We start from the raw sequence: 26,158 nt of genomic DNA on the forward strand, positions 1-26,158 counted from the left end.
ACTCGCGGCGGCGAACTTGCACGGAACGGCCCTGACTCTTGCTGTTGCCGTTTGCCGGAGCGCCATCGGTTGCATCATCTGAGTCTCTCATACCAAATTGATCCAGGGCCTTGCTGGCCATGAGGACGATGCTTTGAGTCCACCGTCTACTTGCCAGCAAATACAGCCCGGGCTACGTGTACTCTGCTGAGCAATGGCTGGAATGCCCAGCCTCTCATGTGCCAGCACTACCTTGCACCGCATGGTATTGTTGGTCTTTGCGACTAAGAAAGTTCGCATTGTCTACCTTCCCCAGGTAGGCAAGGTGGATTTATAGATGGGTGATGGCTTAGCGCTGGGGTCAAGATCCCACGCTGAATCTATCCGCTTAATCCTCGGGCCCACTTTCCTTATCGTGGCACTTATCAGCTGTGGTCCGGGATCGCCCACATCATCATCGCGCGTGACTTGGCGTCAGGAACCCGAGCCAACTTCTCCCCTCTTTACAACAACCAACATCTCCTCTCTCTCGATTCAGCCAACACGATCGCGCTTTTTGTAGAAATTCAAGCCCATCCGAGTCTAAACAGCAACTCGATTCAACAGACATACTGTTTCAAACTTAACGTCCAACTAGCTGTCTAGTCCATTTCCGCCCGCCGGTGCTTTTCTGCCATCGTCCGAACCCCCCGCGCAACCCTCATCATGAGTAGCCCACGCAGGAGAATTGAGACTGATGTGAGTCTGCCTTGCTGCCGCTTTCTTGGTGCTCAGAGGCTACCAGAAGACTGACGTTTCTTTTTGTTTGTTAGGTCATGAAGTGAATCGCCCAAGATCACGCCACGATGATGCTACTTTGCTAACATGGCCTAGGATGTGCGGCTCGCGAATCCACGGCCTCTGTTGCTTGGACTGACATATGCAGGTTGATGAGTGACTACGAAGTCACTTTGGTGAATGACAACAGTAAGCTTGCATTCCGTTCACCAAGATACTCAAGCCTTGAAGTCAGCTGACAACGTTGCAGTGTAAGGACCAAACCCCACGCCCAACGACTTCCATTCTAACGACACCGACCCAGGCAAGAGTTCTACGTTCGCTTCAAGGGCCCCGCCGAGAGTCAGTACGCGCGATTTCCGGACAGTGCATAGTCAAGCTAAATAACCGTAGCCCCGTTCGAAGGCGGCGTCTGGAAGGTCCACGTCGAGCTCCCCGATCAATACCCATACAAGTCGCCTAGCATCGGCTTCGTAAACCGTATCTTCCACCCAAACATCGACGAGCTGTGAGTCATGGGAACTTTCATAAGAGACGGATAACGTCCTGGGTTGCATCCGGAGCGAGGAACTGATGGGGGATACTGCATAGGTCGGGTTCCGTCTGCTTGGACGTCATCAACCAGACCTGGTCGCCCATGTTCGACATGATCAACATTTTCGAGGTCTTTCTTCCCCAGCTCTTGCGATACCCGAACCCGACAGACCCCCTGAATGGCGAGGCGGCCGCCTTGATGATCAGGGAACCCAAGAGCTATGACGCCAAAGTAAAGGGTGCGTAAGACCAGCGCAGGCAGGCGCACGCAGCTTGACAGCAGTTATCACTGACAATAGTGCAGAATATGTGCAAAAGTACGCGAGCAAAGATGCCGCCGACGAGAAGGATGGCGAAAGCGAATCCGACGACGCCATGTCCTCAGTTGGCAGTTTTGGGGATGACGACGAGGAGCCCGCCGGCCGCCTCGACGACGTATGAACGCAACGACCTTCGAGAAATCTGTTAGAAGCATTCATGGAACTGGCGTCGATGGACACTTATATTCCCCGGGCTCGATTGGTCTTGCATTCTGTACTCCCACTCTTTGCAACACCTCTACGACCAGGGGTTAGCAGCTGGGGGCATTTTCTTTGCGTTTATGGATAAGGAAGGCATGTATGGGATCATTTTCGGAGTTTGCAACAACACAGGACGGCCTGAATTACGAGACATGCCTCGGGAAGACGACAATGGCTGGCCGACGGAGACTGGGGCATGCTCATTGTCACCCCGGATTGAATCTTTGGTCGACATTCGATCAATACGGTCCATTCCTTCAGGGGCCTCCCATAGTTGCCAATGATTATATACTGATCGAAACTAGCCGTCACAAGTACCTTGGCTCAGAAGGTCTGGGGTTTTTGTGTATCTGCACAGCGACCGTGCTATTCAAATAATGTGGCCAGCGTTGCGCGGCAAGCCAACCAGTTTCACTTATTTATTTTTTGTTTTTTGTGTGTAGAAGGCACGCGATGAGTCAAATAATGTCATGATGCATCGCTCATCCCGAACCATATATAGACAATACTTAAAATCCCTGGGTATCACAAAGTGTGCCTCTCAAAACGCCATGTCGTAAAACTTGGGGGTTACCTCATCCTGAGTCTGAATCGTAGCCCACTAGAGCTTTGGAAGGCAGAAACTTCGGCCCGTCTTCAATCGTCTTTGGATCCTCAGCTTTTGCGTCCCGTTTCCTCTTCAGACCGGGTATTCTCGGTGGTGTCCGCTCCGTCCGCGCATCTAGCAGGAATGGGTCTTGCGACATGCGTGTATTGCCTACAATCTCCGACACAATATGATGCCTTCTCTTTGACGCCAACAGCTCCGCTTTTGGCGTGCCCTTTGGAGCTTCGGCCTGAGCTTTCCTGGAGCTGCCCGCAGAGCGAAACAAGGGCTTCGCCAATGCTTTGCCGACTCTTGTGACATCATCGTCGGGTGCGAAGTCCACCAGTGCCGCCCGTTGCGCATCTTCTTCCGTCCCGGGCACGAGATCGATGCCCAGACTCATTTTATCCTTGAGCGCCTCGCCCACCGCAGCTTCCTTCTCGCGCTCCTTTCTCCCAACCCGAAACGATTGCCTCAGGGCCTTGTTGCGGGAGTACGGGTCGTCCCACTGCCGCTTCGAAACGTCCTCCAGCTCGTCGATCCTCTCCGTCGCCTGCGCGAGCAATTGTCTGTCCTCGATCGTCTTCTCCAAGCTCGCAAACGCGTTGCTCCGCAGCTTCTGCCTCTCCTCGTCCGTCATAATCACCATCGCGCCCTCCCTCGGCACCGCGCCGGCCGCGGTGTCGTCCTCGCCCACGTCCCGCTTCTTCGCGCCGGACACGACCACGTACGCCGTGCTCTTCGGGTCGGTCTTGATCTCGATGGCGCCGCCGCAGTCGGCGTGGCGCATGCGGAACTGCCATATCGGCGTCGAGTAGTAGCTGCCGACCCGCTTCTTCTCGGCGTTGAAGCGCACGCCCTGGCCGATGATTGTGGGCTTCGGGCAGGTGGAGCACCAGATGGCGTAGGGCATCTCGAAGCGGACGGTGAGGATGCCGGAGGACAGCTTGGAGGCGCGCGCGCCGAGGGCGTGTTTGCCGTGGAGCTTGTTGCCTGACGTCGTGCCCTCGACGTCGGGCGGGACGTAGCGTCCCATGTTGAAACCCTGCATCTTGGATGGATGTCTCCGTGAGGGCGCTGATGTGTGGTTATGGGTCGCGCATTGGTGGAGTGGGTTTGCGACGGCTCGAGGTCGTGGTGGTCTCTGGTTGCCTTGATGATGACGACGATGGAGAATGTTCAACCGCGTCGGACATGGTGGGGTGTCACTGTGTGTGTGGCATACTGCGGGGCAATTTGCTTATATAATGGGGATTGAGGAAGTACGTATCGCCCCGAGGACTTCGCTTCATTTCTTCCCTTAATTGTCGCTTGCCTCCCACGGACTGGTCCAGTAGAAGTCGGCTCTCGCTCGTGTATATGCATAGTAATACAAAAGGTACATTCGCCACAGGATTATACTGTCAGACCCGTACTATTGCATGTGCGGATGTCGTCCTGTTGTCGTCTGTCGATATGCACGGTTACCGCCATTCAGCAAGGCATCCAACCGTCCAAGTCTGAAGCTTCAATACGTATTGGATGGCAATTGGTTATGCCTCTTACTCAAGATCAACCAATGTCTTGAACTTAGCCGACGGTTGCCGCTTTAAGGATGAATGCCGTGTAACGGTTGGTCGAAGGCGAGGCTGATGGGCAATTGTCACCATCGATTGCGTGCTTTGGCTGGAGGCTGGATACATGAGGCGGCCCAACCCACCACGACTCTGTTTCCAGACTCTTGAGCTGACTCTTCCGCACATACCGTGCTCTTGAAACTTCAAGCCGCTCGTGTCTCTTTAAAAATCCCTGGCGAGATTACTTCACCATTGTTCGTCGTCCAACCTTCCCGCACGCATCAACGATGCCATCCCGTCATCGACTTACACGAGTATTTTCGTCATCAAAAGACGTGAAACATTCAAGATGAAGTAGGGCTGCCTCTCGATGGTCGGCCAGCTTCCTCAGAGCAGCAATCAACGGTCTGAAACAATCAGGAGTGCCAAACCTAGAGCTTCTTCAATCGTGAGCCCAAGAAACACGGCTGCAGAACAGGAGAACATCAGTATTTCCTGAGTCTGTAAGAGGCACAACGAGATCGAGTGACTTGACTTTTTCATTGACTAGACAGTGGCAGTCTGGCGATCTCGCCAGACACAGCCCACCCGTCGTGTCAGTCTTCGTCATAAGAATAAACTCCATCGGGCAACCTGGAAGGGTATTAGGCTATTGTCGAATCCTTTCTCGTCCAGCCCAGGCTCGAATGGCTCACTTTCGCCACGCGGTACAATCTCATCTGAGCTTGGGAAACTCCACTTTGGTAACAGAGAACCTACCTTGGTTGCAAACTCACCGTCCTGAGCACCAGTTTCATTCACCCGAACACCCAACGGCCACGCTCCTACCCGTGTCAGCTGCTGGCTCGCCCATCGACGTCAACAAGCACACACCCTCACGGCTTCTCGGTTGGCGCAATGGTTAGCGTTCTGGACTTTTAGGAAATACTGAAATCCAGGGGTTACGGGTTCGAGTCCCGTACCGGGAGAAATTCCTTTTGTAGGTCTGATTTATCGTTAACTTATGCACCTGCTTACTTGAAGGCAGGGCTATCGCTTAACAGAAGAGCAAAAGCTACCTCAGCCTCAGCAGCTACTAAACACGATTGCAGCACTATTTTCCGTCATTATTTCAGTGTCTGAGTGGCATAGGACAGCAAGATTCTAGACATGATCGGGGCTCTGGTGATTTTCCTCCGACGCCTCCTGATGGCTCCACCCACCAATACGAAAACGTCGGGAAACAATCAGTTGCAACTCGTTGGTCGCCGTCTACGTGAAGCGTTACTTCGCCAGTCACTGACAAATATCTAACAGCAATAGTCAAGGGAACCGGGGCCATCAAGGTCTATAAGCCAAAGCAGGACATCAAGGTATATCATTTCACATCCAAATCTCAATCTATGCTAAGTATGGATCGCTCAACATCCAAAGACGATGCTATTTTCTACCCCGCTCAAAAATGACGGACGGTATAAACCCCCCAGAATTGCGCCGGCACCGCTGATAGCGTTTCGTTCCCGTTGCGTCGTCGATCCAAATCAAAGTCCAAATTTCATAAAGATGGGAGGAGCCAGAGGCAGCGGCCAATATCATCATCCCCTCCTCTGAACCCCCTCTTGGGTTGTTGTCCGTCGCCCTAGCACCCGGTGGTATCCCGCAGATCATTATGCACTTCCCCCTTTTACCCAAACAGCGAAAAAGTTTGATCCTCCTACAGAAAGCGCAAAACAACAGGAAGCATCTCTTAGAGGGTATGCTTCTCTCGAGGGTATGCTTGCTCAAGTGAGCGTCTCGTCTCGTCATAGTGTCATTATATTCCGACTTGCAGCTCCGAGCGGAGCTGCTGCAACCGTCAATCGGCCATGTTGGCCATGCCTGCCGTCGGGGCAAAGGTCTCGTACATCTCGTCGTCGCTGCTGTCCGCGCTTGGACTACGAGGGCTCTGGGCATTGCTGACGTCGGCACTCGGCAACCCGCTGAAGTTTCCGAAAGTCATGGTAGGAGGCGCACTCTGACCGAGTGCTAGGATCCCATTGCTCCCAAAGCTGCTGCTGATGCCTCCAGGCCCCATGTCGACGACGCTCCCACTGCGGCTCATCGATGGCTTCTCGGGGAGCTTCTTAAGCAGACCGGTCGAGATATCGAGCATCGTCATGGCGAAGTTGGTTAGTCCTCTGCCTTCACCAGGCTTGGAGCTGACGGAGAGCGTCCAACGGTACTCTCCCAAGCGTCGGCGGTACCAATCAGCCTCTTCCCTGCCTGGAGATGTTGCCCAAAGGAGAGATCCAAAAGTGCCAATGAGGGCAAAGTTGGTCTTGGAAGCAAAGTACCAGAACGAGCGCAAGTGAGATGAGTTCAGGCGGTTGACAAAGTCCATGGCAGAAATGAGACGAGCCTTGGCTGCGCTGCGGCATATATGCTGTACGTACTGGTCGACGGCCGCGCCGGTGGCCTCCAGTGACCGAATAATGCGACGGTGGAGGGTGATTTCGGTGGCGAAGTAGGCGAGATGGAGGTAGCCGATACTCGACAGACGATTCGATGGGACTGTGTTGGTGGTGTACGAGTTGTCCATACGGATCGTCGCGGGCAAGCTGGCGTACCATTCTTTCAGCTTCAGCTGTATCGGCTTGGCCATGGACAAAATCAGGTGGGTGCCTTGTCCGCCTGCATTCGTGATGGTCTGCTGGGCTTGTAATGTGAAGAAGGTATCGAGAATCTCGGCAAGGACTTGCGACAGCTGAACCATTTGACCGAACAGAGTTCGGCCACGCTCAATTTCCAGTTTCTCCTCCACATCGTTCTCGTCCCACTCGACGTCGGGGAAATCATGTTGTGTCAGCGGTTGCACGCCCCAGTTTGAGGAGAAGATATGCGATGGACGGCCGTGAACGAGAGATCCCCATTTATCCTGCATATACAGAGCCCATGCGAGGCGCTTCCGCAGCCCCTTCTCCCAGGGAGGTATCTTCCAGTTCGTGCAGTCGAGGTGCAGGCCAAGTTCCTGGGCGATCGCGACCAGCTGGGCAGTCGGGGCCCACTGGTCGCCCTCGGGTCGCTGCGACAGCAGAAGACCAGCCTGGATGGTGGACAGTTTCGGCCTGTACATGGCGTCGGCGAGTGTCGTCCGGATCAGCCGCTCCATGTCGGAAATGTTTGGTTTCGGTAGTCGGGCCAGGTCCTCATCGTGCTCCCACCAGTTGATCGCAAACAGGTAGACGGCTGCCAATAAACAAGGAGAAAATTCGCGATAGCTGCGCTCGTACTTTTCCAGGAAGACGGTTTTTTGGATGATCGGAAATGCGGGATGAACGATGCGGAAGTAGAGGTCGACAAGCTTGCGACCATGGGGCCGCACGAGGCCCTCTATGGCCTCGACATCCTCCAAGACGTGCTCGTGGCCCGGGGTGTTGAAGTCAGGTAATAGTAGAAAGGTGTCATCGTCGCTGACCTTGCGGAGGGTGCCGCGGGCCAGAAGACTCTCGTCATGGGGATCAAATGGTGAGAGGTTGATGAGAGAAGGCTCAAAGTCGGTGGTCGGACCGATGTACTGGCTGTACCGGTCGTTTTGGAGACCCAGCGTCCGCTTGAGCAGAGTTGGGCCTCCGACGTTCGCCATGTCTTCAATGAAGGAGCTGCTGCCGGTGGTACTGGAGAGGCTGGGCTGGTGTTGCCTTCGCCTTCTGATATCGGTCCTGATGGGCGAGCTATTGGACCAATCACGTGTCAGAGATTAAGGTTCGTTATCAGACGTGACCCCCTTGGCTGCGGCGTGCCCCCATGGCAGCCCAAGAAACATCCAACGGGCGCAGAAAAGAAGAAATGACAAGGGGAAGCGACCCAGGCTAGCGGGGAGCAGGAAGCAGTGCCAGTATTAAGGCCACACGCGCGCGCGGGGGACAGCAGGAGCTAGGAGGAGGAGGAGCGGGAGGAGAGGGGAGGGAGAGAGAAACTAGACGAATGATGTGAGAGGCAATTGGGACTGACCTTCTTTTACCAATGGGGTCGTCAAAGTCGCCGTTCAGCTTTCGTTTCCTCGGCTGAGGGCTGTTGAGCAGGGAGCAATCTGAGCCGCTAGCTTGGCAGGGTATGCAGCTGTCGTCGTCTTCGCTGACAATACACCTGACCCTAGAACGTTGACACGATTCGCACGGGCTGAGAGAACGCGTGGTGTATGAGCCGACAGACTCGGTGATTTCCCGACCAGGCATGCTGCCGCGGAGGATATCGAGGTTCGTGAAGCTGTCCTGGAGATAAGAGTTCTGGCGGCGGGGAGGCTTTGGAGCAATGGCGATGGGAGCCGTCCTGACGACGGCACTTGGGTTGGACATGATGGGTAGGTAGCAGGCGTGGCAGTAGAAGAAAGCTATGTATATACGGACAGGGCTGGGCCGACGCAGGGGAGAAAGACGGGCGGACGGACCCGGTTCGTCAAGACGGGGCCCCGGCCCTGGTCTGGCCTGGAGAACGAGATTTGGGGGGGTGGTTGAGGCGGGTGTGAGTTACTGCTCTCCTGGTTTTCCGGAGATGTGACGGCGGTGATAGGACGATAGGCTTGCCTGAATGCCAGACGGGCAAGAAGGCTGGCACACTTGGCCGGGATGAAAGCTGGGCACGTCGACTGGAGCCCCACGGCGCGGCGGCAGACGAGATGCAAGTGATGTAATGTGCCTGGTGGGAGTGGTCTTGGGGCCGCCACCAGAGGTCGACAGCAATAGATTCTCTTTGGTTGAGTTGAGGCCAGAAACGAGTACGTAGCACGAGATGCACGATCCGCCAGATAGGATTGGCTGGCGGCCGATTCAATGTGCCCTTGCCCTCTCTCTCTCTCTCTCTCTCTCTCTCTCTCTCTCTCTCTCTCTCTCACTCACTCTTACTCTCACTGAAATGTGGCGTGCGAGCCTGTGCTGTAACACAAAGCAGCAGATTGGCCAACACGGGAAGACCTGTAGGATTCTGTCTCTCTCTGAGATAACGCTACCCCGTAGGGCAGGCCGAGGCCGGTCGAGATAAGGGTCCTGCGGTGGAAGCTTGGTAGAGCGAAGACGGACTGAGCGAGAACGGCGGACGGACGTCGACCGGGTGCGATTGCGAGGGTTGACGTGACTGACGGGGGCTGGGGTCGAGACTAGGTCGAGTTGGAGAACGGTGGAACAAAGACCACGCGAGGATTGTGTAAGGTGCAAGAAAGTAACCCAAGGTGTTGCGCGAGGCGAAGAGGTACGAGATAAGCAGCAACGGGAATTGTAAACGGGGACGCTAGAATACCCTCTGGTGCTATGTTAGAAATCGGGGGTGGGTTAGGTTGCAGGATTCCGAGTGGTGGTGGTCGGGGATTTGGGCGGCCGATAGAGATAGAGATAAAGCGGCGCTGCGAGAGTGGGCAAGATGGGTTGATTTGCGCCCGTTTTTGGTGATGGAAATGGATGGTGGTGGTTTTTGTTTTTGGGGGTGCGGATGCAGGGCCGAATTTGGGGCCAGATGCAATTCCTGGGATTGGACGGCTTGCTTTTGGATGGATCGATATCGGGTGGGCTCAAGTGACGATGAAGGCAAGGATGAGATAAGCCTGGCTTATCAGTGTCATTGGGCCCTGGGGAAAAGTATATGTAAGAGGCGATGTCTCTCTTTACTGTTGATTCAAGGATCCGTTATTGGATGCGCCGCACCGGTAATCCTGGGGTGTCGGTTTTTTTTTTTCCCTCCTCCCGGCTTCGTTTGCTCGATACGGAATAATATTATTTAATGGGGAGGGTGGCGAGGATGACGGAGTGAGGAAGAAACGGAGAGAGAGAAATAGAGGAATGGAAAGAAAGAAGAAGAGAGGAAGGGGGAAAGAGTAAGTGTAGAGGGGGGTGTGGGAAAGAGAGAGAGAGAGAGAGAGAGAGAGAGAGAGAGAGAGAGGCCAAGGAGGATAAAGAGCAGTAGGTAAGGTATGGCCAGGTAGAGTCAGAAGGAGGAGACGGACAGAGAGGACGGATGGATGTTTCTGCTCAGGTACCCAGACGCGGCAGACCAACCACAACGAGAAAAAAAAAATATCCGGGGGAAGAATTGCGGATGCGAAATGCAGATGGATTGTCCTTGCGGCAGCCCACCCTCTATCAGCTATTGCGCGCGTCTTCAACCACAAGGAGGATCTGCTGAACAGCATTTAGGGGACGTCAAGCAAGAGAGTCAGACCGCCGGCGAGCGACATGCAGCAACGCAGCATCAGCAGCAAGTGAGAAGCGGTCTCGAAATACGGTCCAATGCCTTAAAACTTCTTCCACGCCCCGAGGCCCCCTTCACTATGAATGGCACGTCTCGTCTTGGTGGATGTCGATACTAAGGGGGCGTATTAGAGGAGGAGGCGAAGGCAGCGAGTGACTGGCCGGCGGGCGTAGACTTGGGTTCGGTGCCAGGCGCAAAGAACGACCGACCAAACCAAGAACAAAACGAGAGAAAGTCCCAAACCTTGGTCTGCTGGGGTATGGGGATCAGGATGGGGTTGGAGCATGGCATGGACAAGGACTCCGTGGACAAGTCCAAGTAGGTAGATGGGACGGGATGGGATAGGACGGAATGGATGGGATGTGATGGGACAGGATGGGACGGACATGGCCTCACACTCTGTCGACCAAGGTCCTTCAGGGACTAGCTGTCCATCTCGCTCTCACCGACCTTGTAATCCATACAGCACTACTCTGTATTTTGCATCAGGCAAGGAACGGGAGTGGCAGCGGTAACGGCAGCGGTAGAGCAGGTGCAGGAAGCATGGCTTGGCATCAAACTCTCGAGACAAGCATGCCGACGTTGAACGGCGGCCGAGTCGGTGACAATGACACAGAAGAACTAGAAAAGTAGTGTAAATCAGGCTGTGCTTCCTCCACGCACAAAGACGGTAGACAGAGAGTGCGCGCGCAAAATGGGGCAGGGCAGGCTATGCTTCACCCAACATGGGGCAAGTGTGCAAAGCCAAGTTGCGGGCGTCCAATTGCGTCAGAAAGAATTACGATTTGGGTTCGAGGAATCGAACGACAAGGCGCGATGCGGTGGTGGAAGAGCAGACCTCGGCGGCGGTAACTGACAGTAGTGGTATGTAACAGAGTGTGGTCAGAGAAAGAAAGAGGTTCCTGAGCAGTATGTAGCCTGGAAGGTAGGCGAGTGACGGCGCGGGCTATGGCGAGCGGCTCTTGTCAGGGTGTATGCTTTGCAGAAGAGGCGCCGTCGGCATGTTAGTCGTGCAGGTCCAGATCTAACTGCTGGGCGGTCGATAACGATTACGTCGCACAGGACCGGGCAGTTTTCGTTGCATTCCCGCCCGAGGGTCGAGTAGTGGAAAAGAGCGTACCTACGCAGTACTTCGCAGTAAAGAAAGAGAGGTGGTGTGTAGTGTGAGTGTGTGGTAGTGTGTGGTGGTGTGTGGACACAGACGAACGACCATGTCCACAAAAGCACATGGCAAAAGGGATGGGTTGGCCGGATGGGAAAGATAAAGCACGAGACATGGGCCGGTGATGGAGGCAGCCTTATCTCTGTCCATTCCCGGCCGGGCGTTGGGTTGAAGGTGCTACGAGACAGAAATACATAATGGCATTTGGGCAAATCACGGCTCATATATTTGACCGTCACTGTTACTGTCGAGCTGCTTATTCAAGGTCAGGCCCATTTGACCAGCGGCATGCATCCATCCACCATTCAATTCTCTTTCGTAAAGGGCCGGCGCTGCAAGATCCGAGTCGGCGGTACTCGGGCGGAACATGGGCCCCACCCGCGCCCACTGCCTGTCTGCAGCTTGATGGCGACTCTGGGGCCCTGGGCCCCTCCCGGCGCTTGTAGCGCACTCGTACCCCGTAAGTGGCTCCTGTTACCTTATGGAAAACGTCGCCCTAGCCCCTTTGGGTCTAGTGCGGCAATACCGATAACGTAACAGTTGAAAATTGCCGAGTCAGGACGGTGCGACCTCCAACTTTTGGTCCATCGACAACCGACGAGCAGAGTGCCAGAGCATAGGTGGTGTTCATTCACACTCTTCACTCTGTGAGTCTCTCTGCAGTCTGGCATCTCTGACCGCAGGAAGAGGAAGCGAGTCGCACGCAGCCCGACGTGCGGCAGCAGTAAGGCCCGCATACAACATCCCATCCCTATCTACCTGGAGGGATAAACCTGCAACGTTGAACGCACCTCACCCAGCATCCCAAGATGCCGTGAATCCTCTCTCCATATGCCGCATACCCTCTGATTACTGCTGCGTACTTTTACTCTGTACGGAGTAGCCTGGATGCCAAATCACGGCCAGTCCGCCGTCGCGTCGATGCAGGGTCCATGGAGGCTGGAGACCTCAGACTGCAGACTGCAGACTCTACGTTGAACTTGTCGGTATCCTATCCCCTGTCTTATCACATTCTCGTTTTTTGTTTTTTTTTGGTGGTCCCCTTGCTCCCACTTACAACATTGAAACGACAAACAACAAAACCCCTCGGTCGAGACTCCGAGCATGAGGCTTCAACGGTCCCGGTTGTGCCCGACGCGCCTCACATTTCAGCACCCTCAGGGCTCAGGGCCTCCAACGTCCAGAGCCAGATCTGGTGGACCAGCCTCAGCTCCTGGTAACGCGGGGTTGCGGGGCATCCACCACCAGGTGCACACCTTTGGTCTCCTGCGAATCATCGGCCCTGTTTCTCTGGCTCGTCACTGGGTTCTCCGTGAGTCCCTAATTACTCAGTGACCATCATTCCTCTCAACACCACCACCATCTTTGTCAATGCCTAGCTCTTGGCCGGCCCTCCACACCAAAACACATACTCTCGTTCTGCCGCCGTGTCGACCAAACAAACGGCTTCATCTGCAACCTGCCTCTTGTCTCTTGGTCTCTGCCAAAAGGTCACACAGCATCCCACTCATCTATCTCATCTGCCAGCTGCCACGTCGGCTCACCTGCCGATAAGCCCCCAAGTGTCCCTCGTGCTCATCTACCTACTTTACTTACCTACAGATACCTCGCATGTCCATCAACCAACTTAAATCTCAACGCCCATGCAAACGCTTAACCTGCCCTTCCCACCATCTTTCGCGGGAGACCCCCACAATCCCTGCATCTCGCGTCTCCCGACCGCTTTTTCTCAACAATACCCAAGTCACTCTCCTTCTCCAAAACCGCGCCTTTCGTGGGGGACCGCTCCGAGTGTCGTGCGGCATCGCGAACTCATCACACACACCCATATCGACCCGACCCCCCTAACCCACCAACTCCAGACAGGGGCAATCCCCTCACGCACATGCCTAGCCGGCTCTTACGTCATTGAGCTCCTAACACCGCTACCGCAGTAGACTCACGATGCACGCCCGGCGGCTCTATCGCTAGCGTTCCGGGGGGCCGTCGGCGGTGCGGAATTTGCGCCTGTGCTTTCCAACCTCGACAACCTGGTCATCGTCTGTAACTACGAAAGGACCGTAGGGAGTCCGCCAAGCGGCAGCTCCCGGCCGGTGAAGATTTACCCGACAACCTCTGCTTCTCGGTCCGAGGCCGCAGCACGATTGACACCATTCCACGCAACCAGAGTGCTTGCAGTCATGTGAAATGCCATCTATTAAATGCCAGGCTCCCACTCGAGTCCGCTCCCCTCAATAGGTCCCTTGCCCTAAGGAAACCTCAAACCAGGCCAACTTCGTGGCATCACGGAACATGACGAAAACAAGAGAAAAGGGGACATGTTTTGATATTCGGCGTATACTAGCCCGAATGTCGTTCATCTCATTACGTGCAAAGTTGCAAGTGTGCAGTCACACAAAGACCGTTCTTCTGCAAGACAACACGCATCTATTACGAGGGAAGCGCGACATGTCCAACCTGGAGTTCCTCCAATTGTCCTGGGGTATCGTCCCCAACCCGCGGGCTAGAACTTCCATAACCGCAAGCTGTGGGCACGGGCAGAAGCCTACGTTTTAGGAAGCGATAAATTCGTGAAAGCAGGATGAATCCCGGGTTGCGGGCCCGCGACATTCGCTTGCGATTCAGGGCTGCGGCGGCAAAATTTCAAGGGTCTTTTCCAACATTACTATCCGCACAGTTCACAACAGAATACGCTAATGCCAACCCAAGCCGGTGAACAGCAACGTTCAAGACCACATGCACCCGATGATCTTAGGAAATGCGATTGGTCATGGAAATCTCTGATGCGTTGAGGAGGGCTGGGCGGTGTTGACCGACGTTGCTCGATGTCCTCCCTTCGAGCCGTTTCAGGCCTGATGTTCAAACCAACCAACACCATCGCGGGAAGACCTCGCTGAAATCAATGAGCTTGGCATTCGTTTTTCCGTCAATGTTTACCAACCGGCGGTCGATCGATGTAGGTCATGAGACGGAAGACGTGGCGACGGCGGGTGAGAGGCAGATGCTGCCGATCCGATCAAATGAGTGAGACTAGCAGGTCGCTCAAGTTGGCCGTGCCCAGTACCGGGATATGCGTCTCAACACACCCGTCCGTGATGCACAGCAAGCACACTTAGCCGAGATGTTTATCACGCAAAACCTCAGACCATAGCGAAGGCCTGCTGCGGTCGTCGACGATTCCAGACCCGATGGCGAGCCTGTAGTGTGTGTGGTTCAGTAGACACGAGCTCATGCTCAAGCGTGCCTTTATCCTACGTCAACACATCTTCTGAGTCTGGCGCCAGCTTCGGGCTCCGGACAGAGTATGTCACGCAGCCTCCGCTTCCAGCATCATACAAACCTCCTCGTACGTTTCCTCGCCGCCATTCTTCGCAGGTATCGAGATCCGGAACCCGCCGACCTTGGCGAAGCCCAGCTTCTTGTAGAACGGCGCAGCGTCCACTGTGCTCTCCAAGAACACCGGCAACCCTCTGGACGCCGCCTCGTCTGAAACGGCGCGCACGAGTGCCGTCCCGGCTCCGCGGCCCCGGAACCCGTCGTCGGTACACAGGAAGGTCAGATCTAGAAGGGGGCCCAATTCATTCCCCGACAAAACGGACCACCGACCGGCCGCACCGCCGTAGCGGCAGAGGCCAAGCGGAGACCCGCTAGGCGGGGAATGAATGTTCGAGCCCACGATATGTCAGATTTCCCGGGTAATATATTAGCGCCAATGGCGGGCTTTGGAAATGTCAAAGTGCTACGTGAAAGTTGTGGGTATTCTCTCTCCGTGGAGCTGGCCGGCATTATGCGAGAGAATCATTTGTGGTCCCGCGGAGATAGTCGTCGAAATACAATCTCCATGTTCGAAAAGGAACAAAATGGCCGAAGTCCCTTCCCCTCCCAAGAGAACTAACTCTCGGCCCACCGCCGGCGAGCGACTTCGGAGCCGGGCCATTTAATTGCGGACTTTGGGGGCTGGTGAATGAACGTCGACTTGGCGGGGACCACCGGGGGCGAACACGACCATTACGCACCACTCGGCCTCTCTCTTGCCTGCCGTGTTTGCCAGTGGGAGGAGATGGGATTGACGCCGCACGCGACATCTTCCGAAAATCTCACGTAAGGGAAATACCGGGATGGGGAGATGATGATGAGATTATGGAGGAGAGGAGGAGTGTGAGGCGGCCTACTGCGTACTAGGATAAATGGCCGCCCCGGCAGAAATCAAGCAGCAGGTAGGTACGTGTAGGATAGAAACGAGCCTCACCAGCAGCTGAAGAAGAAATTCACTCACGGACAAAAGGCCGGGTGCCCATTGCTTGCTTGCGAGCGGACGAGGCGGCGGTAGAGTAGGCGGTGAGGTATTCTTGGTTGGCTGAGACGGGCCACAAGTCCTCTTGTTCGTCCTCGTCCACCACCACATGCTTTTTTTGGTGTTGCTGTTGATAATGGCTTTCCTCTCCTCCTTGCTGTTCTGCAGCAGTAGCATGCTGCTGCGGCTGCTCGCCCGCATCTACGCGCTCCGAACCGAGTGTGGGAACGCCGACGAGGTCCCATTTCACAAACGAGGCGACGCTGCTGTCTGGCGATGGCGATGATGCGTTGTCACCGTTGGCGCTGTTTTCGTGACTGTTTCTGCTGCTGCGAGCGACGAGGACCCGCGAACCTGCGAGGTGGCGGAGGGTGTCTTGGGCGAGGTGGTCGTGCAGGTGTGCGGTTGAGGCCGGGGTGGGGAACTGGAGGTGCAGCAGCGGGTTCGAGGACATTGACGATATGTGGATTGAGGCGATTCGGGCCGCTTCGCACGGTGAGGGGGGTGATATTTTGAACATATTAGGTCTTTTTGTTGCGTTTTTTGGTGCGTTGCTCGTGTGATGAGTTCCTCGATCTGGGTAACAGCAGGTTTTGAGGTTATGTGAGGAGTAAGCTGCGTGCCTTTGTGAGATGGGGAGGAGGGGGTTTTGAGTGGAATCGGTAGGTGATCATGTGATGCGACCCAAGATGACTTTTGAGGCTGCTTTTTAAGGGAAAGTATTGCCTTGAGGGTGAGATTTGAACCCTTCTTGGTGATCAAAGTGAACTTGAACGCTGCAATATTGGACTCTATTTTTAAAACATCGTGGGTATTGGGTTTTGGTTGGGGAGTGTGACTTCATGAGGTTGCACACGACGGACGCTCAAATACTCAACTTTTATGTATAGATCTGTTCATATGGTCCCCCAAAGCCGCTGAAAGATCTTCATCGTTCTAGTCTGGGTAAAATGAAAAACCGTCTTGGTTCCAGCAAAGTTAGTGTTGATGAAGACGGTCGTAACGTAAGTTGAGAAAGCTCAGGGTAAATCCAGCGAGAAGTAAAACATTCCATGCGGAAAATTCACCATGTTATTAGTAGACTTGTCTCCTTGTTCTCTTGGGTTAAGAATCATTAGATGGAGGTCGAGTATGCGCAGAAAGGCAATTTCAGCTTTCTTCAACTCTCACGCGTGCTGGTCAACATTTAACGTTACCGGACATATTTCATCTCAGTCGACAGGTTTCACAGACCGCTTGTGATCGTTTCACGTTTTGAAGCCAGTAGCAATGAATCAGTGCAGGGAAAGATCTCACCAAGATACTGCTGTAGCGCCTGGAATCGAAACATGGCCATGATTCAATATTGTTCTTTCTCATACCCTCTCGTTTATTCTACATATACTGCACAGGATGTAATTGGGGGGATCTCATACCATGTATGGATGTATAGTAATGAAAAGTCTCAGCTTCTCTTCTATAGGGTAACCTCTGAGTTACGCATGAAGTTTTGCTATCTGGGCATATAACTCAAACTAACCAGGCGGCGAACTACCATGCCAGGTTTATACTTGTATTCTATGTCAAAAGTCTTATTGTTTTATTCTTCCCTTTTCCAATATCTCCGATTATCCCTATTGTTCTTGTCGTCCCTGTTGTCACCTATGCCCTGCCCGCCCGAATAGTAAAAGTTTACGCAGCATACTTCCGAGTAGCTTCGTCTGAGCATGACCGCACGAAAACATGCGGTTGCAGTCTGGCTGTGTGGATGAACAGATGCCGCCGATAGATTGCCTAACGAAGTAATCGATATCTTGGGCCACGCTACCAACCAAGTCGCCGCCAATCGTTCTCCTCAAGAATACCTTCCATTCTCGTCAATCTTCCCAATGACCGGTTCCAGCAACAACGGCAGCACCTCCGCAGCATCCCTCCCAAATGCAAAGTCTCCAGGCTTGACTTTGGACATCTGGTTCTTGTCCTCAGCTTCGGGGTTGACAGTACACACCCTCGCGCCGGCCTTGTGCGCCTTGAGGATGTACCCGGCAGCCGGCCATACCTGCGCAGATGTGCCGATGACGAGCATCAGGTCGACCTTTCCCTTTTCAATCCAAGCATCCACGCCGTCGAGCATCCCCGCGTCGAGGCTCTCGCCAAACCAGACCACGCCCGGGCGCAGGAGGCCTTCCTTGCAGGACGGACAGTGCGGGAGATCTGCATCCTCAATCTTGGGGAGCTTTTTCTTTGGGTCTAGGAGGGGTAGCGTTTCATTGGGGTCCTTGACATCCTTCGACGCGGGAGCAAGGGCTGGGCATAGGGGGTCGGCGGTGTTGTTGCGTTCGACATACTCGCACTTGGCGCACTTGATATCAAAGAGGCTGCCGTGTAGGCGGCGGAGTTGTTCTACGTTATGACCGGCTCGCGGCGAGAGATCTGTCCGTGTCAGTCATTATTCACGTACACCTCCTTAACACCGTTGCAAACAAAAATGTTGGTAAGACCAAAGAGCTTGGTGAACATCGAGGGGTTGTCTCACCGTCGACGTTCTGCGTGAGACACAAGAAGTCCGGGTTCTTCTCGGCCAAAGCAGCCAGTGCGTAATGGGCCGGGTTGGGCTTGACAGTGAGTGCCATGTGTCTCCGGTACGCGTAGAACAGCCACACGAGTCCGGGGTCGTTGCGGAACGCGTTCATGGTCGCCAGCGAAGTGGCATCATGGTTGCGCCACAGGCCTCCGGCACCGCGAAAAGTCGGCAGACCAGACGACGCAGAGAGGCCGGCGCCACAAAGGGCAAGGATGCGTTTGCTTGATTTTAGCGCTTTGTGGAATTCCTCAACATTGTTGTGCTTTGCCCTGGGCATGTTCGAGATGTGGATCTGGCGGGATGCTGGAAGACCATCAGCCTTAGAGTTTCAGTTGTAGGGCGGTCGTGAGCTTACTGAATGGGGTGTGGGCGGATGGTGTCTTGAGTTGCTTGAGTATTGGGAGACCAAGCTTGGCGATGCCGTGTCTCATGATAAGATGGGACGGATGCTCACTGCAGTATTTATCTTCTTCTGGCAGTCCTTGCAGATGTTCGCCGTTAGGCAACCATGAGGCGGGCGTGCCTGTCAGGCAACCTTCGCAGGGGCTCAATTGAAGAGATCCGAAACAAAACAATGAATGGCTGCTGGCGACAGATACTCAGATACCTTGTCACACATTCGCGTTCTTCGTCGTGGTGCAATAAGCATCCAGGAAAGATGGGAAGAGGCTGATTGGGGGGTGTTGTGCTCGGACTAGAATCCGATTCCCCCACACGCCAAGAGGAGGTGACTCCTCACCGTCAGTGACATCACTGCAAACATCCGTACTTCGATCACCACCGAAACATACCACTGGTCGCAGAGTTTGTTCAAATTGAAGCTTGTTGCTTCACGAGTTTGAGATTCATTCCTATCTCTCTCTATATGTCTATAATGTAACCGATTCGCTATGCCCAGTCTATGCACCCATGTCATGTCATCAACCTCATCTTATGTACAATGCTGCGGGAGCAAAGACCCGTCCGTGTAAGTCTGTAGTCCTTGTCCAGCAGCGATTCATCCCATAACTATCGCAAGCCTCCAACTTAGTTCTGGAGGACGTAGCGGTAGCGGGCCTTGCCGTCCTCCAGGTCGACGATGGCCTGGTTGGCCTCGCTCATGGGGCGGACCTGGATCCAAGGCTTGACGCCCTTCTCGGCGGCAAGCTCCCACATCTCGCGGATCTCGTGGGGAGAGCCGACCAGGGAGCCGGTAAATTTCACACGGCGCATGACGAGGGGAGCGGGGGCGATGGTGTAGGCACCGTCGTCGGGCATGCCGACCTGGACGAGGGAGCCGTCCAGCTTGATGAGGTTGAGGTAGTCCTGCATGGGGACCTTGGAGGAGGAGACGGTAGAGATGACCAGGTCGAAGGTGTTGGCGTACTTCTTGGCCCAGTCGCCCTCCTCGGCGGTGGCAATGTAGTCGTCGGCGCCCATCTTGAGGACCTCGTCGCGCTTGTCAGCCTTGCGGGAGATACCGACGACCTTGTCGGCGCCCATGGCCTTGGCAAGCATGATGGCCATGTGGCCGAGACCGCCGACACCGCTGACGGCGACGGTCTTGCCGGGGCCGCAGCCGTGGTTCTTCAGGGGAGAGAAGACGGTGACACCACCGCACAGCATGGGCGCGGCGTAGGCGGAGTCGAGGCCGTCGGGGATCTTGACAACGAAGTGCGAAGGGCAGCGGTGGTACTTGGCGTGACCACCCATGGCCTTGCCGCCGTTGTAGTGGAAGGCGCCGTAGGTGTGGACGGACTTGGGGCAGTACTGCTCGTTCTTGGTGGAGCAGGGCTCGCAGTCGCCCTGGCGGCCGAGGCAGGAGTCGGACTGGGCACCGACACCGACGCGGTCACCGACCTTGATGCCGCCCTCGGCCTTGGAGCCGACGCGGACGGCGACACCAACGATCTCGTGGCCGACGCAGACGGGGTAGGGAGCGGGGCCCTGGTGACATGTTAGCTTGTTGTCACATCGCAGCGGCGTGCGTGGTGTTGTTGCTGTAAACTTACCCAGCCAGAACGCAGGACGTGGATATCAGAACCGCAGACACCGGAGTGGGTGATCTGGATGTCGACGTCGGTCTCCTCCCAAGGCTTGGGGTCGTACTCCTGCCAGACCATGTTGCCCTCGCTGGACTTCTCGTCCAGACCAACCCAGCCCTCGAACTTGTAATCGGTAGCGGCCATTGTGATTATGTGTTGTGTTGTTGTTGGTAAGGAAGAGAAAGAAAGGGTATCTTAGGTTCTTGAGTGTTGTCGAAGAGTTGAGTTGATGTGTGTAAGTTGAGAGTGTCTTCCACAAAACGAAACACCTGTAAGAGGAGGAGCAGCTCAGCTCTTTTTAAACCTTCGAACCCCCATCTTCAAAACAACGTTAAGTCCTAAACCACTTCGGCGAAGAGGCATTAACGCCGCCGTCGTCGTCCAAGGAACCGTAACTTGGGACGATAGCATCCACGCAAGAGAGTGAGAGAAAAAAAAAACTGCAACACGGGTGGGGTCAAACAGCGGGAACGAGCTGGGAACAAGATGGCACCAAAGTACGGCTCGATGCCGCGGCTCAGATCGCAGAAGGGAGGGATCCTTGGTGATACCCGTGGTGGCTCCCGCCAGGGGACATCGTGGTTTGAAAGAAGCGGAACTCTTCCAGAGAAGGCCAAAGAAGGTCAAGATGCGTCGTAATGATTCGTCCGACTGGAGCGGGAGTGGCCACTCCGCGTAGCTCGGGTGGGTTCAGTTGTTATCTGGCTTAGAAATCTTGTTCAAGCAGCGCACGGATTGAGAGCTTCTCTATGGGTAGGAGGTTGCGAATGGGGGATTGGATTGGATGGGGGCAACCCGCGAGAGGCCAGTAAACAGCGAAGCAAGGTTTCCGGCGTGCCGTGTCCTCGCTCTTTCAGACGGCGTTGGAGTTCCCGATGGGTTCAAGGATTGGCGACAGAGATGGGGACTGTCCGGGCTAGGCCCGAGCAGCTGTCTAACACACGTTTACAGTGCATATGGATCCCTGGAACGAAGAAGACCCGTTGGCGATAAGGAAAAGATCCAGGATGTTCTTGGCCGCCAGTCCCGAACGATCATGGTGTTTTGATGTCATCGACTCCAGTGTTCTTCGGCACTTGCACGGACTCACACCGCCATGGAAGCTGAGGGAGGGGCCGAAAGAGAAAAATTGGAGGTTGCCAGGTGTTTGAGAAAGTGGCAGGTTGGGGATTTACGGTTCTCTGTCGTTCTTTGAGTTCTTCCATGTGTCAGTCAAAGAAAGACAAGGGCGGGAGAACCTCGGTATCCACCGCCACAGTAAAATTTGTTCTCTGTTCTCCAGCAGACAGCTTTCCCTTGAGTCCCTCCTAGGTTGGCATTTGCGGCTCTCAAAAAGTGTGGCATTCTTACGTCAAGTGCGGGCTCTTCCGTGGGCGGCATTCGTCCGCACTGGCATTTTGGTTCCGGCAAGCTTCTAGAAACGTGCTTTTTTGTGGGCTTCGGAATGGGAAACTTTGTCGTGCAGGGGCCACTAGCACGTCACCACGATCCGCTTCCCGCCGGTCATTCCAGTCGGCGTCTCCCGTCTCCCGTCTCCCGTCTGCCGTCTCCGTCCGTGTCTCTAGACAAGAAATGTCAATTTTTTAGAGTTCAGATCTTCAACATTCCACCCCCACGAGTCCACAGAGGGACGCCCGTCGACACTGGATCTCACGATGTTCTGAAAGAGGCTTTCGGCCAAGGTGGGGATGCAGAGTCTTGGTTTCTCACCGATGGTGAAGTGTCTTGGCCAGGGACCTATCCTCGGTGACCAGGGTCGAGGATGCAGGTTGCGGTAAGGTGCTGACGGGACGGAGATATCTCGTCGACGCGAGAGCACATAATTGTGGGCTACCCAGTTTCACGCAGAGCTGTTGTTGTTGCTGCTGCTGTCGATGCATGTTCCACCCCTCTGTGCTTCCGCGGTTGCCGCCCGTTGGGATGCCACTTTTCAACCCCTTCAGAAGCCGGGCCCGATCAAACAACAGCCCACTGTTCGGAGCCCAAACAACGAGATGGGATTACGTATCTCCGAGCAGCAGATCCCGCGCCGCGACTGGTGGTCGGGGGCATGCTGAAACTTCGCTGCCCGAGATCCCGACGTGAAATCGCGGCGGTGTGCGTCCGTAGTCGGCGTGGGGCGATGACACTTCAGACGCCGTTCTTCCGGCCGTGGGAGGCTTTAATCGTACGAAGAACCACCGGCTCGGCAATGCTGGGCGGTAGTTATGGTTGCAGTACGTGGTGATGTTGAGACAGTTATCCGAACGTTGGCCGAAGGCGCCTCTCCAATCCGTCAGTCTGGCACGCCAGCGCAGGATCGACACTCTTGACGTTGAGCCGGCCATGGCCTAAGGTGGTTTGTGTCAGGTAGCAACCGCAATGTCGGGAATGCTTCGATTGGCCGCCGTTGGCAGCTGGAAAGGGGAAAAATAGAAGATGCTGGGAAAAATGACGATTTTGCCACTGAAGAGCAACTACCATGGCAGTATGCGCCGTACCTGCATAAACCTGCCGGCACGCATATGCACGTCGACGGCAGGTTCGGCCCCACTACACCGTGAATATCTGTGCCTGACCTTCCGGCTGCCGGGCCAGGCAACTGGCAAGCCCCGTCCCGGAGCAAAACCTCGGAGCAAGGCCGGCAGTTCCTTCCCGAATCAGAGAGTGCGGTGGCCGGGCAGGACGAGCCGAAAATCAGAATTCGTAACTTCAATAGGTATTCAACTTTCGGCTGATATCGTCTCCACCTGCCGAACCATGACCCCCAGCCGGTGCCTGCCTGCCAAATCCATCCGGCCGAGACAATTTGAGATTAAACCGAGTCGCTTACCTACTGAAATCCTTCCTCGTCATCCCCACCCGTCTCTTACTTTCTTCCCCTGCGACATCTAGCAGTCCCTTGAGACGTCAATGCAAGGGCCTGGAGGCATTCATGTCAAAAGTTCGCATTGCTTGATTACCAAGACACGCACAGCAATAAATCCGTAGTCCACCGCCCAGTCGATATTTGATCGCCCTCGCACTGATGCTTGTGCGGCTGGAGCGGCACCGAAAAGGACTGGCTCTCTGGGAGGAGGCCGAGGCTCGCGGTCCACCGTCCGCCGGGCGGGGTCCCCAATTTCACCTCGACCTGGGCTCGACCTGGGTCACCGGTGCAATGGCAGGCAGGAGGTCGGGTCGGCAGGTATCCGCGGGCTCGGACGAACAATAAACAAATGCGGTGAGTGAGGGTCAATGGTGCTCCTCCCCGGCTGGAAAGCAGCTCCGGCGGTAATAAAATTGGCCTGGACTGGGTCACACGATACCTAAAAGATGCGCCGTCGCCGTCCCTTTGATCGCTTGCGTTTGCCCAGACCTTGGGAAGACATTATGCCGCAGGGCGACCTGGCGAACACATCTTGGCTCAAGCAGTTTAATATCAATTACCAAGACAGTTCCCTCTCACGCTCTCAAATTGCCTAAACAATCGCGTCCTGGCGAGCGAAGGATCCGGCCTGAGGGGTGGTGTGGTAAAATGCCTCGCGCCGAACGTGTGCTGGCGCTGACCTTGGGACTCTAGGAGACGTTGGGGCTAATGAGATAAGTACCGTGCAGTGAGTGACAAACGCCATGATCGATTCTAGGCTGCAGTGTGGCTGATGGCACGACCGCGCTGTAGGGCGGCGGCGGGACTGTTGGCTTTCGGTCTTCTTACTGGTTGATTAGCCCGTTGGCGCATCGTGAAATTTCGCGTTTGCTTCTTTTTCCCGCGCGGAATGGTGGAAATTAGGTCCGAATAAGGTAGGGCGCAGGAACACTGGCCGGGCGCGCCCCTCTCTCTCGGTCTCGGCTCTCCAAGGAGCCAAGGAGCCAAGGAGCCAAATTCCCTCCCCTTCCCCCTCCAGTTGTCCCCTCATCGTGTCTTTGGAGCGGGTTCAACGCCCGACTCAAGTCAGCAAGGTGGGCCCATACTTGCTCCTTAACCTCAAACGTTGGAAATTGCACCTTCTCGTATCCGCCAAGACGTTACGGCTGATCATCTCGGTGATCCTCTTTTATGCGAGTCACCCGAAAACCCAATCGCCCAAGTAAAAATAAAGTCACTTACGATCTGTTCAGGGAGGGGGCAGAAGACGACTCATGTTATCAAAAGAATTCTTGTTAAGCAACTAGTTCAACCTCCCTGGAGAGGCGACTGTTCTCAGGTATCATGAACCATCGGCTGAAAACACACCAAATCTAAAACCTCCTCCGTCCGAAAGCTGCAATGTTCCCATGCGAAATGTTCCCGCTGCTGCCTTCCTTTCTTCTTCCTCCTCTCGAGTGGACAAAAACAAACACCCTGAGAATCGCATGGCCGTCGCGGATCTGATCCCCATCCTATCCTCCCAAGGATCCAAGGAAAAGCCGCGGAGAGCGTGATCATTAAAAGTACCAGATTAAGTCAAGGTTGGCCTCGACTGGTCGCCCAAGGCGCCCCAAAAAGCTGGGGACGGCCTGCGTACTTCAGTCGGGATAAGGATCGTGGTGGAAGTCGAAGAATTGTACAATCCGCTCTCCAAATGGGATTGTTTTGTTGAGTCATACGCGTGCGTGTACGGTCGTTGATCGGGTTACTCGGTCGGGAGCTGCTTACAGCAGGAAGGTGAAGAAGAGACCGGCGGCACCGAGAGCAAGGTTGGCCTTGTTCATGTAGCCGGCGCCGGTGACGGTGGCGGGGGCAGCGGTGGTGCTGGAGGCACCGGTGGCGGAAGCGCTGGAAGAGCCGGAGGAAGAACCAGAGCCAGTGGCAGTGGCGGAACCAGTGGCAGTGGCCTCGGAAGAGCCAGAGGCGGTGGCAGAGCCAGAAGCAACGGTGGTCATGGTGGTCTTGGTCTCAACCTCGGAGGTCTTGCTGGAGGCGGCGGAGGAAGAAGAGTCGTCGTCGGAGCTGGACTCGGTCTTGACAATGATGGACTCCCAGCTGCCGGACTTGTCACCGTAGACGTACTCCTTGGCACCCTTCTTGCCACCCATGTTGTCGGTGATGGTGATGCTCTTGTAGTAGGCGTTGAAGGGAGCCTCGTTGAAGTCAGTGTAGCCACCAGCCCACTCGACGGTGCCCTTGGGGGCGTCCTTGCGGCCAGCAACCCAGGTTCCGATCTTAACCTCCATGGGGGTCTGGGGGAAGCGAGATCCGCCCTTGGCGTCGGCGTACTTGAGCTCGCGGACCTGGGTGCCGTCGATGGACCATCTGACGTAGTCGGAGGTCCAGTCAATGGTGTAGGTGTGGTAGGCGTTGATGGGGTCGGACACGGGGTGGTAAGCACCGCGGTCGTAGGTGGTAGTATCACCCTTGCCGAAGTAGTTGGTCTGGACCTGGGCGGTGTCGCTGCCGATCCACTCCCAGTCAATCTCGTCGAGGTCGTCGGACTGGAGGACAACGGAGGTGACGACACCCTTGCCGGGGGCGGCCTTGAGGACGACCTCGAGCTTTCCGAAGAACATGTACTTCTTGGACGCCATGGTGGGGGCGTCGGTCTCCTTGTTGATGGCGAAGAGAGCACCGCCATCCTCGAACTTCACAGAGGTGCCGTCGAGCTTGCGGAAGACATCGTCGTTGTTGCCCTTGGTGAAGTCAATGCTGACGGACTTGCCCAGGGCAGGGTCAGCAGGGCAGTCTGAAAATCAAAGTCAGCAAGGTGGTCCCGGCAAGTCTTGAAGAAACGGGAAGGTGAAATGTGAAGGTCATACATACCCTTCTTGGTAGGGTCGCAGGTGGTGAAGGTCTGGGCAGTGACCGCGGTAGCGGCAAGAGCCACGGTAAGGATCTTGGAGAACATTGTGCCTATTGTTGAGACTTGATGTATCAAGACTGAGAGGATGGAGGAAAAGTTTGAAGGTGATGTTCTGGTTGTTGAGGGCGAGGTGTTTGTGTATTAAAAGGAGGCTGGCTGTTGCTCGAGCTGAAAAGTTGGAAGGAGCTTGGGTAGGAGCGACAGTGTGGAAATAAAAACAAAGGCTTGA

General features: G+C 55.1%; 6 protein-coding genes and 1 non-coding gene across 7 annotated transcripts; 2 read left to right on the forward strand and 5 right to left on the reverse strand.

Moving 5' to 3' along the window:
- Positions 1-684: 684 nt before the first annotated feature.
- UBC8 (Ubiquitin-conjugating enzyme E2 8) lies at positions 685-1,731 on the forward strand (the record flags this gene model as incomplete). The annotated part of the gene is made up of 6 exons (XM_053182457.1): positions 685-717; positions 905-912; positions 1,061-1,098; positions 1,150-1,264; positions 1,348-1,529; positions 1,595-1,731. The coding sequence occupies 6 exons, from the start codon at positions 685-687 to the stop codon at positions 1,729-1,731; spliced, it is 513 nt and encodes a 170-aa protein (XP_053033637.1).
- Positions 1,732-2,386: 655 nt separating this feature from the next.
- On the reverse strand, positions 2,387-3,448 carry COL26b_009740 (uncharacterized protein; the record flags this gene model as incomplete). The annotated part of the gene is made up of 1 exon (XM_053182458.1): positions 2,387-3,448. The coding sequence occupies one exon, from the start codon at positions 3,446-3,448 to the stop codon at positions 2,387-2,389; it is 1,062 nt and encodes a 353-aa protein (XP_053033638.1).
- A 1,388-nt stretch (positions 3,449-4,836) lies between these two features.
- COL26b_009741 lies at positions 4,837-4,921 on the forward strand. The gene has a single exon. It is a non-coding gene; the product is annotated as a tRNA-Lys (tRNA).
- An 866-nt stretch (positions 4,922-5,787) lies between these two features.
- On the reverse strand, positions 5,788-8,266 carry COL26b_009742 (uncharacterized protein; the record flags this gene model as incomplete). Its single annotated transcript, XM_053182459.1, has 2 exons — positions 5,788-7,642; positions 7,923-8,266. The coding sequence occupies 2 exons, from the start codon at positions 8,264-8,266 to the stop codon at positions 5,788-5,790; spliced, it is 2,199 nt and encodes a 732-aa protein (XP_053033639.1).
- Positions 8,267-17,438: 9,172 nt separating this feature from the next.
- Positions 17,439-18,444, reverse strand: COL26b_009743 (uncharacterized protein; the record flags this gene model as incomplete). Its single annotated transcript, XM_053182460.1, has 2 exons — positions 17,439-18,016; positions 18,120-18,444. 2 exons carry the CDS (start codon positions 18,442-18,444, stop codon positions 17,439-17,441), a joined length of 903 nt encoding a protein of 300 aa, XP_053033640.1.
- A 749-nt stretch (positions 18,445-19,193) lies between these two features.
- On the reverse strand, positions 19,194-20,335 carry COL26b_009744 (uncharacterized protein; the record flags this gene model as incomplete). The annotated part of the gene is made up of 2 exons (XM_053182461.1): positions 19,194-20,093; positions 20,159-20,335. The coding sequence occupies 2 exons, from the start codon at positions 20,333-20,335 to the stop codon at positions 19,194-19,196; spliced, it is 1,077 nt and encodes a 358-aa protein (XP_053033641.1).
- A 4,449-nt stretch (positions 20,336-24,784) lies between these two features.
- Positions 24,785-25,974, reverse strand: COL26b_009745 (uncharacterized protein; the record flags this gene model as incomplete). Its single annotated transcript, XM_053182462.1, has 2 exons — positions 24,785-25,812; positions 25,890-25,974. The coding sequence occupies 2 exons, from the start codon at positions 25,972-25,974 to the stop codon at positions 24,785-24,787; spliced, it is 1,113 nt and encodes a 370-aa protein (XP_053033642.1).
- Positions 25,975-26,158: the final 184 nt, after the last annotated feature.

Source organism: Colletotrichum chrysophilum (assembly GCF_026319265.1).
Source record: "Colletotrichum chrysophilum strain AFK26 chromosome Unknown scaffold_96, whole genome shotgun sequence".
Lineage (NCBI taxonomy): Eukaryota > Fungi > Ascomycota > Sordariomycetes > Glomerellales > Glomerellaceae > Colletotrichum > Colletotrichum chrysophilum.